Source organism: Dama dama, chromosome 17, assembly GCF_033118175.1.
Source record: "Dama dama isolate Ldn47 chromosome 17, ASM3311817v1, whole genome shotgun sequence".
NCBI classification, from domain to species: domain Eukaryota; kingdom Metazoa; phylum Chordata; class Mammalia; order Artiodactyla; family Cervidae; genus Dama; species Dama dama.
Genome location: NC_083697.1, coordinates 67,104,574 through 67,120,626, shown reverse-complemented (window position 1 = coordinate 67,120,626; position 16,053 = coordinate 67,104,574). Strand labels below are relative to the sequence as shown.

Here is a 16,053-nt window from a genome sequence, read left to right as displayed (position 1 = left end):
ACAGAAATAAGAAAGCAATGCAAAACCCAATTAATCCAAAATTTAGTTCTTTGAAAAGATCAATTAAACTAAAAAACATCTAACCACAGTGATTAGAAAGAAAAAAAATGAAGGTATAATTTACAGTATCAGATATGAGGGAGTTGAAATCACTATGGAATGCAGAGATAACAAGGTAATATTACAATCAACGCTATACCAATAATTTTGGCAACAAAAAATTTAAAATTCCTTGTAACAGAAACTAATAATGCTCACTCAAAAAGTAATCAAGTGAGGATATCAGCAAAAATAGCAGGATAAATATATCGAAAACTCTGCCCCTCCATATAAGCAAAAAGAAAACTGACAAACCATCAAAACCAACTTTCTGAGAACTTTGGAAACCAGTGACAGATTTTCAGTAACACGGGGAGGGCTTTTTTTTATGAAAGGTAGCTGACTGTCAGGAAGAACAGTTGGTTTTGTGTGTTTTAATTTACCCTCATCCCATTCCCCGCTCTCAGATCAGTGACAGCCTTTGGAAAAACAAAAACAAAATCCTACATTCCCAGTACTATATGGAGCAAGAAGCAGACTGAAGCACTTTTATATCTCATTCCCAAGGAACAGCCACTATTATTTAATCTATTTAAGGTAGGACTTCCCTGGTGGCTCAGAAGGTAAAGAATCTGCTTGCAATGCAGAAGACCTGAGTTCGATCCCCGAGACAAGAAGATCCCCTGGAGAAGGTCATGGCAACCTACTCCACTATTCTTGCCTGGAGAAGTCCATGGAAAGAGGAGACTGGAGGGCTATAGTCCATGGGATCCCAAAGAGTTGCACATGACTGGGCGAAAAATGCTTACTTTCACTTTCTGATTAAGGTCGATGACTTCAGAAGAAGCCTCTGAAAGGCTTGTTTTATTTGTCCAACTCAAGAGTTTTTACCTAGTGCTAAAGCCACCACAGGTCATGGTGGAGAGGTCTGACAGAATGTGGTCCACTGGAGAAGGGAATGGCAAACCACTTCAGTATTCTTGCCTTGAGAACCCCATGAACAGTATGAAAAGGCAGAAAGATAGGACACCGAGAGATGAACTCCCCAGGTCGGTAGGTGCCCAATATGCTACTGGAGATCAGTGGAGAAATAACTCCAGAAAGAATGAAGAGATGGAGTCAAAGCAACAACAGCCAGTGATGGATGACTGGTGATGGAAGTAAAGGCCAATGCTATAAAGAGCAGTATTGCATAGGAACCTGGAATGTCAGGTCCCTGAATCAAGGCAAACTGGAAGTGGTCAAATAGGAGATGGCAGAAGTGAACATTGACATTTTAGGAATCAGTGAACTAAAATGGACTAGAATGGGTGAATTTAACTGAGATGACCATTATATCTAATACTGTGGGCAAGAATCCCTTAGAAGAAATGGGATAGCCATCACAGTCAACAAAAGAGTCCGAAATGCAGTACTTGGATGCAATCTCAAAAATGACAGAATGATCTCTGTTCGTTTCCAAGGCAAACCATTCAATATCATGGTAATCCAAGTCTATGCCTCAACCAGTAATGCTGAAGAAGCTGAAGTTGAACAATTCTATGAAGACCTACAAGACCTTCTAGAACTAACACCCAAAAAAGATGTCGTTTTCATTACAGGGGACTGGAAGGCAAAAGTAGGAAGCCAAGAAACACCTGGAGTAACAGGCAAATTTGGCCTTGGAGTACAGAATGAAGCAGGGCAAAGGCTAATAGAGTTTTGCCAAGAGAACGCACTGGTCATAGCAAACACCCTCTTCCAACAACACAAGAGAACACTCTACACATGAACATCATCAGATGGTCAATACCGAAATCATACTGACTATATTCTTTGCAGCCAAAGATGGAAAAGCTGTATACAGTCAAGACTTGTATACAAACAAGACTGGGAGCTGACAGTGGCTCAGATCATAAAACCCTTATTGCCAAATTCAGACTTAAATTGAAGAAAGTAGGGAAAAAACTTCTAGGCCATTCAGGTATGACCTAAATCAAATTCCTTATGATTATACAGTGGAAGTGACAAATAGATTCAAGGGATTAGATCTGATAGAGTGCCTGAAGAACTATGGATGGAGGTTTGTGACATTATACAGGAGGCAGGGATCAAGACCATCTCCCAGAAAAAGAAATGCAAAAAGGTAAAATGATTATCTGAGGAGGACTTACAAATAGCTGAGAAAAGAAGAGAAGTGAAAGGCAAAGGAGAAAAGGAAAGACATACCTACTTGAATGCAGAGTTCCAAAGAATAGCAAAGAGAGACAAGAAAGCCTTCCTCAGTGATCAGTGCAAAGAAATAGAGGAAAACAATAGAATGGGAAAGACTGGAGATCTCTTCAAGAAAATTAGAGATACCAAGGGAACATTTCATGCAAAGGTGGGCACAGTGAAGGACAGAAATGGTAGGGACCTAACAGAAGCAGAAGATATTAAGAAGAGGTGGCAAGAAATACAGAAGAACTGTACAAAAAACACCTTCATGACCCAGATAATCACGATAGTGTGATCACTCACCTAAAGCCAGACATCCAGGATTGCAAACTCAAGTGGCCCTTAGGAAGCATCACTATGAACAAAGCTAGTGAGGCTGATGGAATTCCACTTGAACTATTTCAAATCCTGAAAGATGATGCTGTGAAAGTGCTGCACTCCATATGCCAGCATATTTGGAAAACTCAGCAATGGCCATAGAACTGGAAAAGGTCAGTTTTCATTCCAATCCCAAAGAAAGGCAATGCCAAAGAATGTTCAAACTACCATACAATTGCACTCATCTCACACTCTAGCAAAGTAATGCTCAAAATTCTCCGAACCAGGCTTCTTCAACCACGTTCAATAGAACGTGAACAGTGAACTTCCAGATGTTCAAGCTGATTTTAGAAAAGGCAGAGGAACCAAAGATCAAATTGTCAACATCACTGGATCATGGAAAAGCAAGAGAGTTCCAGAAAAATATCTATTTCTGCTTTACTGACTATGCCAAAGCCTTCAACTGTGTGGATCACAATAAAGTATGGAAAATTCTGAAAGAGATGAGGATACCAGACCACCTGACCTGCATCCTGAGAAATCTGTATGCAGGTCAGGAAGCAACAGTTAGAACTGGACTTGGAACAACAGGCTGGTTCCAAATCAGGAAAGGCTGCATATTGTCACCTGCTTCTTTAACTTATATGCAGAGTACACCATGCAAAATGCCAGGCTGGATGAAGCACAAGTTGAAATCAAGATTGCTGGGAGAAATGTCAATAACCGCAGATATGCAGATGACACCACCCTTAGGGCAGAAAGTGAAGAGGAACTAAAGAGCCTCTTGATGAAAGTGAAGGAGGAGAGTGAAAAACCTGGCTTAAAACTCAATATTCAATAAACAAAGATAATGGCATCCAGTCCCATCACTTCCTGGGAAATAGATGGGGAAACAGTGGAAACAGTGACAGACTTTATTTTCTTGGGCTCCAAAATCACTGCAGATGATTGCTGCAGCCATGAAGTTAAAAGACACTTGCTCCTTGGAAGAAAAGTTATGACCAACCTAGATAGCATATTTAAAAGCAAAGACATTACTTTGCCAACAAAGGTCCATCTAGTCAAGGCTATGGTATTTCCAATGGTCACGTATGGATGTGAGAGTTGGGCTGTGAAGAAATCTGAGCACCGAAAAATTGATACTTTTGAACTGTGGTGTTGGAGAAGACTCTTGAGAGTCCCTTGGACTGCAAGGAGATCCAACCAGTCCATCCTCAAGAAGATCAGTCCTGGGTGTTCATTGGAAGGACTGATGGTGAAGCTGAAACTCCAATACTTTGGCCACCTCATGCGAAGAGCTGACTCATTGGAAAAGACTCTGATGCTGAGAAAGATTGGGGGCAGGAGAAGGGGACCACAGAGGATGAGATGGCTGGATGGCATCACCGACTCGATGAGCATGAGTTTGAGTAAACCCCGGGAGTTGGTGATGGACAGGTAGGCCTGGCGTGCTGTAGTCCATGGGGTTGCAATGATTCGGACATGACTGAGCAACTGACCTTTTGTGGGGAAAGAGGCATTTGTTAAAAAAATCTTCACAGGTAAAAATTTAGTTGCTTCCATGACCGGGACCAAGAAAAGCCATGCCTGGTCCCGTTTATCTCAGCAATGCATGGTATATTTAACATTAACAAGTCAATCACCATAATTCACTAGCAGAGTAAAGTGGTAAACCAAACTGTCATTTTAATAGATTCAGGTAGTGTCTGGCAAATATTATATTCTTGATAAAATAGCAAAACAAACAAAAACTAAAAAGTATCAGTCATTAGTGAAATGCCTAGTACCAGTGCTGGGGCAAAGAAAATACAAAAGGAGCCTAGAGTCTTTTTTGTGTCTGGATTTTTATGACTAAAATAGGATCCCCACCCATTCTATTTCCTTCTTCCTAACAAACAATATTCTAGTCTCCTGTTACATTTCATAAAGCTTAAGTTGTTCTCCACTGCTTACAATATGAAGTCCAATTTCCATGCATAGCCTACAAGATACTTCATTTGTCCTCCATCTCTCTTTCCAGATTCATTTTTCTCTCGTGTTTGAAATACATCCTACTCTCAGCTACATGGAAGTTATTCGGAATTCCATATGCATGCCTTTTACTTTCCTGCCTGCAGACCTTTGTAGAAGTTATTTTCCGAGATTATAGGGTCCTTTTCTGTATGCTTCCTGGAAAAATCCAGATTTCCCTCATCTATTTCTGACCCAACTTTAAGTTGTTCTTTACAGGCATACAGGGTGACTGTTGTTTTACATACAAATCCGATCAGGGTATACACTGCTAAAACATTCTTTAGAATATAAAAATTTCATAGGCCATAAATTCCAATGTGCCATTTCTTATTTTTCTGTGATAAACCTATATAATATACAGTTTCAATCTATTAAATGACTTTTTTTTTTTATTAAATGACTTTTACTTAAAACTTTCCCTCAGTCTCATTCTCATGAGAGTGAGCAACTTAAAAGTTATTTTCAGGTTCATTTAATTGTTTTAGTGTTTCCTTGTTGAGTCATTTTAAGTGTAAATTCTGTCACTTCGGAATATCCACCTTCCCCACCTTTGACTCAGAAGGACATCTAAGGTGGGGAGACTCCTGGTGTCTACGTCCACAGAGTTCTGGGGCTATTTTCTCTTCTCTGACACCAACCACAGTGGATAGGTATCTCTGCCTGTGTGTTTTTGTCTAAAGTATATATCCCAATTGGTGTCTCCCAAAGCAGCTTGTCCATTGCCCTCCAATGGTGCATGCTGAGACCCTAGTTCAGGTCCGTGTCCGCTGCTCACGATCACGGGGTGTGACTGCTGTCTGATGCTTCTTTCTGTAACCTGGAGACCAGGGCTGTCATCAGGCATTTTTTTCCTGCCATCCACATAGTCACCTTTATAGTCAGCTCCTATGCACTGGAAGTCTGTCACTTTTGCTGGGTGACAACCTGTGAGAACTTTCCTACCAAACTTTTCATCCAAAACCTTGGTTCAGGGTACCTTTCTATTAATCTTGTCATTTGGGGCTTTATTTGGAGGACAAGACACAGTCCTTTCTATGACCAAGTCATCCCCAAACACAAAGGAGCATTCCCATTAAAGTCCAAGGCTGCTCAGTACTCTCAGACTACTTTCCCTTATTAGGATTTGTGGGGTGATGTCTGTATCCCCACAAGGCTCTTAGTTCACAAAAAGCAAGGACTGTATGTCTGTCCTTCTCATGCTGGTATCTGGCACAAAACCACATAATCAGTAAATATTTGTTGAATGGACAAATGAACCTGTCTTTGCCAAAAACAATTTCTCTGTTTAGTTTTACATATTTTACTTTTAATGGCAGTAACATTGTTTTAATCTTATACAATGAAATGGCATATGCCTTGCAAGAGGTTAGAAATACCTACTTGAAAAGGAAGACAGGACATGATATTGTGCAATCAAAGCAGAAGTAACCATTGTCAAGCACTAATAGCAGAGACAGAACTTTTTTCTAGTGTTAGAAAAGCATGAAGAGGTAAAACCACTAAGAAAGAAAACATTTCACAGTTACCCGTTTACGCTCCAATAATATTTTCTGCAAGGCTCTTTTTATTATTTGCAGATTTTTTTTTAACTACAGTGGATACAAAATTGATTTTTGTTAGATGATAAATTATAATACTGGGGAGGTGTTAACAACGGCTTTTGAAAGCTAACTCAAGACTATAGTGCAAAAAATCCTTGTCCCTTGGTATATGTTTGTGAGGAACTTTGCTATTTGAAGCTGTATCTGAGAACAGAACAATCTACTCTTTGCCCTGGTGGCTCAGTAGGGAAAGAATTCACCTGCAGTGGAGACCCAGGTTCAATCCCTGAGAGAAGATCCCCTGAAGCAGGAAAAGGCAACCCGCTCCGGCATTCTTGCCTGGAAAAATCCCTTGGACAGAGGAGCCTGGCGGGCAACAGCCCATGGAATCAGAGAGAGCTGGACAGGACTAAGAGACTAAACCACCACCACCACTCTTGCCTTAAAAATGTGAGCCGGGGGGTTCATTTGACCCAGAGGAGCAGGCTGGATTCACAACTCAGGTGCAGAAGTTCAGATAAGGAATCTGGGAACACAGCATTACACATTTGTCTTAACTCCGCGGCGTCCAAGGAAACTTGAGTCTGTCTGTCAGCCCATGCTGATAATGGTGATCAGATTTTGGTTCCTAGCATAACTCTAAGCACTGTTTCTAATGGGTCCTAGTGAAGCCACAAGACCTTTCCTTTGAGTGTTGGCTGATTTCTTAACAACAAGTGCCCCAGCCCCGCTTCCTTCCATCCCCCTCATGAACAAAGATCCAGGATACTGAGCTCAAATGAGAGTCTGCTTCCTCTACCCCTTTACTAGAGACTCAGCAGAAGTCTGTCCTTCATCACAGTCTCCTTTTGAAGTTCAGGCGTACTGAGCCGCTCCAGGGCTTGCCTTTCTGCAGCATATCCAACTTAACTTTGATGAGCTTATTGATCACAAGCGCTCAGATGTCCCTTTGCTTGTAAAGTACACATTCAATAGCCTGGCGTAAGAGAGGCATGGATTCATACTGCTATTTATTATACATGCTTATGCATGAGCACCGCAGTCCTATGTGCTAAATCTCATGAACCCAAAGAACCTACTGCCATTCAACCCTTGAGAGATGAAAGAAAACGAGCACCGTCTAGGCGATGCCGCAGGAACCGGCGACTCACGTAAGCAAAGGCTTCCGGTCTGGCGCCACTCACAGGGACCTCGTGTCGGCTCATCCCGGGCGAGCCCGAGGCGCGCGCATGCGCAGGATTCGCGGGCCGCGCCGCGGGCTCCTGCGCGCCGGGGTTTACATCCGGGTCCTGCGGCGCCGCGCTCCACGCGCCGGCCGGGGTCGCGCCGGGCTGCTGGGTGCTGGTCGTTCCGGCTGCTCCCGCGTCGGAGGAGCCCGTGGGTCCACAGGTGAGCCCACGCGGAGGGACCAAGAAGGGGAGTCGGGCCGGGACCTGCCTGGCCGCTGCCTGCACCGGTGGGCTGTGTGCGGAGACGGGGACGCCGGGCGGACGGGGCTCCGGGGAGCTTGGAGGCGAGGCCCGTCGTGTTCCGCGGCGTTGTCTCCCTCTAACTTAGCAGGTTGTCCTCTTCGGAACTGAGCCTCCGCGAGGGGCCCTCCCTGGGGGCCCCCTCCTGACACTTGTTACAATTGCGCGATAGTCATCCTCATTTGCATTCACTGTGTGCGGAGGGATGGGCCCAGCAGCCAGGCAGGTGAGGTTGGGTTTGCAGCCTTCGCCTTCCCGGGCAGGGACCACAGCCCTCGCTGCTTCTTCAGCCCCTCGTCGGGACCAGACCCCCCCTTCCCAGAGGGCCTCCTTCCAGGCCGGGCTTCAGAGGTTCTTGGAGGTCAGGTGTAGTGTGTTGTAGCGGGAAGGCGCATAGCAGGGATTCTGGAAGCTTAGATTCCCGATTCTAGCATAGATTCTAAAATAGCTGTTAACCCAAGTTGTCCAGAAGTTCCCACCCGGCATTACAGCTCTCAGGTTTGTGTCTGGCAGCTCTTTGTCAAAGGGATGCACACCCAAAGTGAATCAGCGCCTAAGAAAGACGAGGACAGGGGTGCTGTGTCATTTTTTGAGTGCTGTAGAGTCAAGATGCTAGGGAATGGTCGAGGACCGCATCCGTTTGGATCTCTGAGGATTGGCGAAAGCTGGGAAAAGAGATTTTAAAATCTGAACACATGTGGCAAAAACATTCAGCTTTTCTCAGGTGATTCATTTGGGACTTTGGGAAGTGAACTCTGGGCAAAAGAGTTTAAGAAAACAATGTACTTGGTCTGAAGGGCTTACTTGAACCTCTGTACCATGAAGTCATCGTGTATGATGTTCTTTTCCAAATTTATCCTGATTGTGAGAATCGCCTGTGATATTTGTGTAGTGCAGATTCCCTGGATCCCGTTCCAGATCTTTTGCAACACTATATCCAGGGAAAGGTCCTGGGAATCTTTCTAACAGGGATCCTAAGTGATTCTTCTTATAAGACATTTTTGCAGAGCATGTGTCTTTCAGTCAGATAGACCTCCACCACTTAATAGCTTTATAACTTAAGTAATAAACTTCTGAGTTGCAGTTTTCTATATCTGAAGAATGAGGATGATCAGTTCTTTTAATACACCAGAGACTTTTAAGTGAGTCTAAGCCCTTTGATACGAGGATCTTTATCTTAGTCATTCATATGTCTACAGAGTTTAGTGCTTAGTATTTAATAGGCCCTCCCTCTTACGTGTGTTGAACTGAGAAAAGAAATAGCATGCACCCAAAACTGTCATGACATTTCCTCCTCCTCACCTTACTGGTTTTTTTTCTCTCTTTTTATCAGTAGTCATTTTGCTGAATATTCTTATTATAAATAATGATATTTCTTGATGGTGAAAACAGCTTGGAAGTGTTTCTGATTCCTTGGTGTAACTTTGAAGTAGTTTCTGCTACTAGATTATTAATGAGTTTAAATAGAGGCCAAGTCCACTTCCTGGACTGAATTAATTAAGTCCATTTGTTGGACTTACTGTGTGAATTATTGTTTGTAAATGTTGTTTATCTCTTGTTACTGTGCCAGAATTCTAGATCATGTTGATTGTAAGTTTTTGTTATGCCAGATTTCTAAATCATATGTTCCTAAGGACATATTTAGGTGCAGTGTATTCATTATTATGAGACCTCCTATTCCTACTATGTAAAGAATTTGATTTACTACTGTATGTAAAGTTTGTGGGTACAGAATTCAGGACTGCTGAAGCCGTTTGTGAAAGAATTGGTGTAACATCCATTTAAATACAAAACTAAGAGTTAAAATCTGGAAATTGTGGTTGTAAAGCACAGTGTAAATGTTATAAATCTTGACAATATAAAAATAACACATCTTAAAGAAATCAGGGGGTGGGCGAAAGTAGAAGAAAGCAATTTTCACCTATTTTATGGTAGCAGGTCAAGCCATGTTGTCCAAAATGGAATCATACAGTTTTAAAGTGACTCCTCTCTCTTAATATTTGTATAATATTTTTTTCTTAACCTTATAATATTCTTTTAGGAACTGAAATTGCTTTTTGTGAAGAATTCTTTTGCCTGGAGATCTGCAGTTTTTTTAGTTCACTTTATTATTTTTTTTTTTTTTGCTTCTGTTGAAGGCAGAAAATTAAGTGCTTTTTGTTAAAAATAGAATGTGTAGTATACCATGGTTAGAAATTATTTCTATACATCCCATTTGTATATGTGCATTATATAGATGTATGGAATGATGTATACCTAATAGTAATGAGCTTTATTTCAAAGTGGCAGGATTTGGGTCTTTGTTTTGTTTTGTTTTTTTAATTCTTTGTACCTTTCTGTATTGATTGAAATTTTTTAAAGTGCAGGTGTTACTTTCATAAAAACATTATTTACCAGAAGAGAGGTTTGGGTCTTACATCATTCATAGGGAGAGTTCTGGATTTTAGTAAGTAACTCATAGGTGCTGAGTAATCATTACTGCCGTTAACTTGCAATCAATGAATGAGTGCTGCTTTGTTTGCCTTTAGACTTGTTTTATGTTGCTTTATATAGTATCCCTGTGGAGACAATGCAGTGTGATGTCTTTACAGTCAATTTGCCTTGATAAAATTTTGACTTTGTCACTTAACAACTATGTGAACTCAAATTGTGTCAGTCTCTCTACTGACATTGTCTTTACCTTAGAAGCTTGTCGTAAGGATTAATATTTGTACTTAACTGACCTGGCCCACTGCCCAGCACCTGAAGTCTGTTCAGTAGAGAGCAGCTATTAGAGCTAGTTTAAAAGTACAGATTGTATTTGTATACATGCATGTCTTTCTTAAATAATATCCTTTTTAAAGTCATCAGTGTATTATGCTTCTGTTTGACTATCTGCTAATCACTTAAAGTGCTCTACAATGGCATTTTCTCAGGTTTGAACTTCTTGTCCTGGAAGCTGTGCGTCACCATAATGAGGCTTGTAATCCTTGATAACTATGACCTGGCTAGTGAATGGGCAGCCAAATACATCTGTAACCGCATCATTCAGTTCAGACCTGGACAGGACAGATATTTTACACTGGGTTTGCCAACAGGTAATATACCATTTATTCTACACCCGAATTTTTGTTTTCCTTACCTAACGAAAGGAAGGAAATTAATAGCTTACAATGTTGTTTTGCTGCTCAAATAAGAGCAAGTCCTTTATATGCTGTAAACACTATATAATTTTAAGATTCTCATAAATGTGATTTATTTGAACAGTATTTTCTCCTTTTCCTCCTTCCCCCATACATGTCAACTCATAAAAGCTACAATCATAATTTTTTTCACTTGCATAATTTCCATGAAAGGTTCTCTGACTCACCAAGTTGGTTTTTTTGTTTGTTGTTTTGCTTTTTGGTCCATGGCAGTAGTTCTTGGTGAGAATGGCAAAGAGGGATTTTCTTTTGATTGTGTTCACTGGAAATGGGCCCCTCAGTGTTAGGAAAAACGCCGCGGGAGGAAAAAAGCCGCCTCTAAGGACCGGTGGTAAAGGCCTTTTATTAAGCGTCGCTCTCGGGCAGAACTCCCGGGGGCTGGTGAGTGAGGAGACAAAGGGAGTCTGCAAGGTATGAGGGGTGGGGAGGGGTTTTATAGTCCGGGCAGGCATCCAGGCCAGGTCTTTTCATATAAGGAAGAAAGCGCGGGCTACAGCGGTGGTCAGTGTCCGAGGGCTTTATGTTGGTACCTGATTGGGCCAGGCTGCAGGGGGCCAGCCCCTGGAAGTTTAGCCAGCCTCCGGAATTTGCCTTGCAGCACTTTCCCGGGGCATGCTCCGACCTTTCATCCCGGCCTTTTTGTTATAGGACAAGGGGCGCCGGTTCTCTCTGGCTATTTCCTGCTGAACGGGGGCGGCGAGGGGTAGGGGCCAGCCGGGACGAAAGGTCAGCTTATGCAGGATTGTGAAGTGGGTCTATGTCTTTTTGACTGAGTCGAGTATAAGCTGTTAGGAGCATGGCCCGTCCGGTCGCAACCCGCGCTATTTTTTGGACCCAGCGAAGAATAAGTTGGATGAGGCAGGGGCCTGTGGTGAGGCCCAGAACCAGCAGGAGTATAGGGCCTAGAAAGGGCAAGAGGTATGGGAGTAAACCATTGAGTCCGGTCCAGAGGGGGCTTTCTTGGAGCTGTCTGCGCCTTTGTTCCAGGCCTGGCGGTTGGGGCCGATAGGGGATGTGGAGATGCCAGTCGATGTCCAGGGCCGTAGCCACCTGCTGGGAGATCTGTGAGAGTACATTTTTTTTTTTTTAAGAGAGGAGTAGGGCAGGAAGGGATGACCAGAAAGGAGTGGGCAAATAGGCAGGAATCTAATTGACAGGGTGGTGGTTGGGTTTGGAGTGGACATGAGGGTTGGCCGTCAATGCCCATAACCTAAACCTGGGAAGGACGTAAAGTGTCCCTGAAAGAGGGAAGGACCGAATAGGTAGCCCCCGCATTAACCAGACTTTACCCGTTACCTGGAGCGTTACCCTGGGCTTGGCTTGGGTTATCGGGGTTCCCGAGTCTGGGCGATGTCAGCCATCGTCGAAGCTCAGCAGCTCGAAGGCCGGAGGAGGGCAGGAGGTCTCCCTGGGGCGCTCTGGTCCCCGGCCCCTAGAGGTCGGGGCCCGAGAGGCCTGGGGACAGTCACTAGCCCAGTGTCCTCGCTGTTTGCACAACGGGCACGGCTTGGAAGGAGGCCGCGGATTGGGGCACATCTTGGCCCAGTGTCCTTCTTGGCCGCACTTGAAGCAGGCCCCCGGAGGGGGGTTTTGGGACCCCGAGCCTGCCGCCAGCCGCAGGGCCACTATTAAGGCCTGGGTTTGTTGGTTTAGGAGGCTTGCCTGAAATTCGGCCTCTTGCTTGAGCCTTGCCTTTTGGCTGGCCTCAGCAGTTTCTTCACGGGCGTTATAAACTTTAAAGGCCATTTTTACCAGGTCTCGAATAGGGGTCTGAGGGCCGTCCTCGGCCTTGGCCAGTTTTTTCGGATGTCAGGTGCGGATTGGGAGATAAAATGATTGGCCAAGGTAGCTGCCCCAGTGGGGGACTCAGGAGACAGTCTGGTGTATTGAACAAGGGCCTCAGTCAGCCGATTAAGAAACATGGCTGGGTTTTCATCGGGCCCCTGAGTCACCTCATCTAGTTTGAGGAGGTTTACAACCTTATGAGAGGACGTTTCCATCCCATCGAGGAGACACTCTATCATATAGCGTACCCGCAGCTGGCCGCCACCCCCTTCCTGGTAGTTCCAATCAGGGTCGGTGTCAGGAACTGCCTGAGCTCCCGGGGGGCGCTCGGGGGAGGGGTTGGCACAGTGCCGCTGGTCGGCCTGAGCCCTGGCTGCCGTCCAGATGGCCTGCCTCTCTTCGGGGGTGGTGGTAGACCCCAGGATGACATATATGTCCTGCCATGTTAAGGCGTAGGCGCGGGTCAGACCAGTAAACTGCTTAATGTACTGAGTGGGGTTGGAGGAAAAGGATCCCAGCTTGGCCTCGATCTGTGCTAAGTCCTGGAGAGAGAAGGGGACGTGGACCTGGGCCAGGCCCTCGGCTCCGGCCACTTGTCGCAGGGGGAGTAGCGGGGCTGGGGGAGGGGGAGGGGAGGCCCCTGGAGGGTTGCTGTGGGAGCGAGTGTGGGAGCTAACCGGAGACGAGAAGGGAGTGACGGGGGGAAGGGGAGGATACAAGATAGGGTTAATGGCCGGAGAATCTGGGGCCGGCGGTGAAGCCTCAGGGGCGGGAACAGGAGCAAAAGAGGCCGGAGTAGGGTTAGAGGGGGAGAGGTTAGGAGGGGCCGGAGTGGAAGGGGAGGGAGTAGGAACCGGAGAGGAAGGGGAGGGGGCCGTGGGAGAGGTGTAGGGAGGGGGGGCCACCAGATCTTCTTGGGGAACAGAGAAAGCAGGGGACTCAGAGGCGGGAGGAGTCGGCTTAGCTCGGGAGGGTGGAGTCGGGGGGCCATGGTGAGTAGGATTTGGCTGGGAGCGCACGTGGTGCACAGGGTGGGGCGAGAGCGCAACGCCCAAAAGGCCTGAACATAGGGGACCTCAGACCATTTTCCCGTTCTCCGGCAGTAATTATCCAAATCACGGAGGACGTCAAAGTCTAGTGTCCCTGTGGCTGGCCATTGTGAGCCATTATCTAGGGAATACTGAGGCCAGGCCTGTGAGCACAGAAAAGTGAGCTGCTGGGGGCGGATATCTCTCTTTAGCCCTAGAGTCTGCAGGTTAGCCAGCAGGCACTCTAAGGGGGTGGAGTATTGGGGATCGGGTTTGGAGGCTGTCAATCCCATGACGACCACGGGGCGTGGAGGCAACCCCCGCTGTCCGAACGTCTTCGGACGAGTCAAGGGGAGCCGGAGGTCCGTGTAGTTGTGGGGAACGTCTTCCTCACGACCGCAGGGACCCGGAAAGGCCGAAGCCGGAGGTCTACTCAGCCGCTGGGGACGTCTCCCCACCAGCTGGTGACCGGAAAGGCCGAAGCCGGAGGCCGAAGCCGGAGGTCTACTCAGCTGCTGGGGACGTCTCTCCACCAGCTGGTGACCGGGAGGGCCCAGTAAGTGCGCACTCGTTACGGGGCCCTAGGAGGTGGTCGTCAGGGAGGGCAGGCCCCAAAGCCGAAGGGACTTACTCCGTATCCTGCCGTCCGGGGGGTTGGTCAGCCGCCTGGGTCCGAGGCTTCCGCGGCGGTGGAGCTCGAGGGGGCCTCAACGGCAAGTGCCGGGGGCCCTCACCTCGGGCCTCACGTTGGGGCGCCAGATGTTAGGAAAAACGCCGCGGGAGGAAAAAAGCCGCCTCTAAGGACCGGTGGTAAAGGCCTTTTATTAAGCGTCGCTCTCGGGCAGAACTCCCGGGGGCTGGTGAGTGAGGAGACAAAGGGAGTCTGCAAGGTATGAGGGGTGGGGAGGGGTTTTATAGTCCGGGCAGGCATCCAGGCCAGGTCTTTTCATATAAGGAAGAAAGCGCGGGCTACAGCGGTGGTCAGTGTCCGAGGGCTTTATGTTGGTACCTGATTGGGCCAGGCTGCAGGGGGCCAGCCCCTGGAAGTTTAGCCAGCCTCCGGAATTTGCCTTGCAGCACTTTCCCGGGGCATGCTCCGACCTTTCACTCAGCACCCACAGTTTTGATGTCTGAGCTGCAGTGATTGAACGAGACATCTGTATCAGTTTGCCTCGTATGAGCCTAGGCCATGCTCAGGCCAGCTGCCTTAATCATTCTGTGTTAATTGTGAAGAAGTAGACAGTAATTTGAGTGTGGGGGCAGAAAGACTTCGGAGTCATATACACCAGCAATGCTAAACATTTTCTGTGTGTATTTAAATGTACAACCCTTTTGCTCTATTTTGGATAGTATAACTGCTTAGTAATACACCTGCCAAGGGCTGATCCCTGAAAAACTTCTGTTGGCATTTTTCTCTCTTCTCCTTCATTGACCAGTGACCGTGTTAATCACGCCCCATCCTCACCCCTGTGCTTTTGAATGTGAACATACATTCCTGTAATTGTCAGTAACATGCTGTATTATAATCATGCTGCACCACGCCCAATTCTGGGGCTTCCCAGGAGGCACGGTGGTAAAGAATCTCTGCCTGCCAACGCAGGAGACACAGGAGACTCGGGCTTGATCCCTTGGTGGAGAAGATCCCCTGGAGTAGGAAATGGCAACCCGCTCCAGTACTCTTGCCTGGAAAACGCCATGGACAGAGTGGCCTGGCAGACCACAACCCGTGGGGTCGCAGAGTCGGACACAGCTGTGCGTGCACACCCACACGAGGGCAGTCAAGCACAGCTCTGGGGATCATCTCTTCAGTATTTATTTACTGAAGTGCCGTTGGCCAGCGTGACATGTAAGGGGCTGCATGCTGTGGGCCTGACCTGCCTCCCAGGTTTAACGCCCACCATTCCCCTACGCCGAATCACGGGAGGCGAGTTAGGCTGCTTGTCGGTGAAAGGACAGGCCTGAACTTGCTGGCTTTCCCTACACTAGTGTTGCTAATGTGCTGTGTAATAAAAGCTTTATGAGCTCCAGAAGCAGGCAGAACCTCTTAAGTCTCTGACTTCACTGCCATGTGTGTGATATTTCACACATTGCTGAGTTTTTTTGACCCAGTTCTTCACCTTCAAAATGGGAAACATAATGCGAGTTTGCAGACTTGTGAGATTTACAGCAGCTGACATACGATGTATACATGTGTTATAACATACACCAGCACAGCATCCAGCACATCGTAGGCATACAGATGGCATCTCGGAACCTTCTCCCCCATCTTTTTTCTATATTTAGTCAAGACTTACCCCATTCTTTGATTGTGGGAATTTTACCTCTTTCTTCAAAGACTCTGTTGAAATGCCATTTTTGATCCTCCTTTCAACAGCCAAGACTGTAGTCTTCCCTTCTTTGATGCGTTATGCTTCTCCAGACCTCTTATAGTTTATAATATTTTTCCTTGTGTTGTGGCCATTTAGTACTTGTCTATCCGTAT

The 16,053-nt window shown here is 46.1% G+C and overlaps 1 protein-coding gene across 2 annotated transcripts in view; it reads left to right on the top strand.

Annotated features, from left to right (window-relative positions):
- The first annotated feature begins 7,386 nt into the window (after nt 1–7,386).
- GNPDA2 (glucosamine-6-phosphate deaminase 2) overlaps nt 7,387–16,053 on the top strand; it is a 32,048-nt gene continuing 23,381 nt past the window's right edge. For both annotated transcript variants that reach the window (XM_061164675.1, XM_061164673.1), the window contains exons 1-2: nt 7,387–7,496; nt 10,492–10,653. In XM_061164675.1, the coding sequence (XP_061020658.1) occupies nt 10,530–10,653 (124 nt within the window). In that variant the 5' untranslated portion in view covers nt 7,387–7,496; nt 10,492–10,529. The remainder of the gene's footprint in view (nt 7,497–10,491; nt 10,654–16,053) is intronic.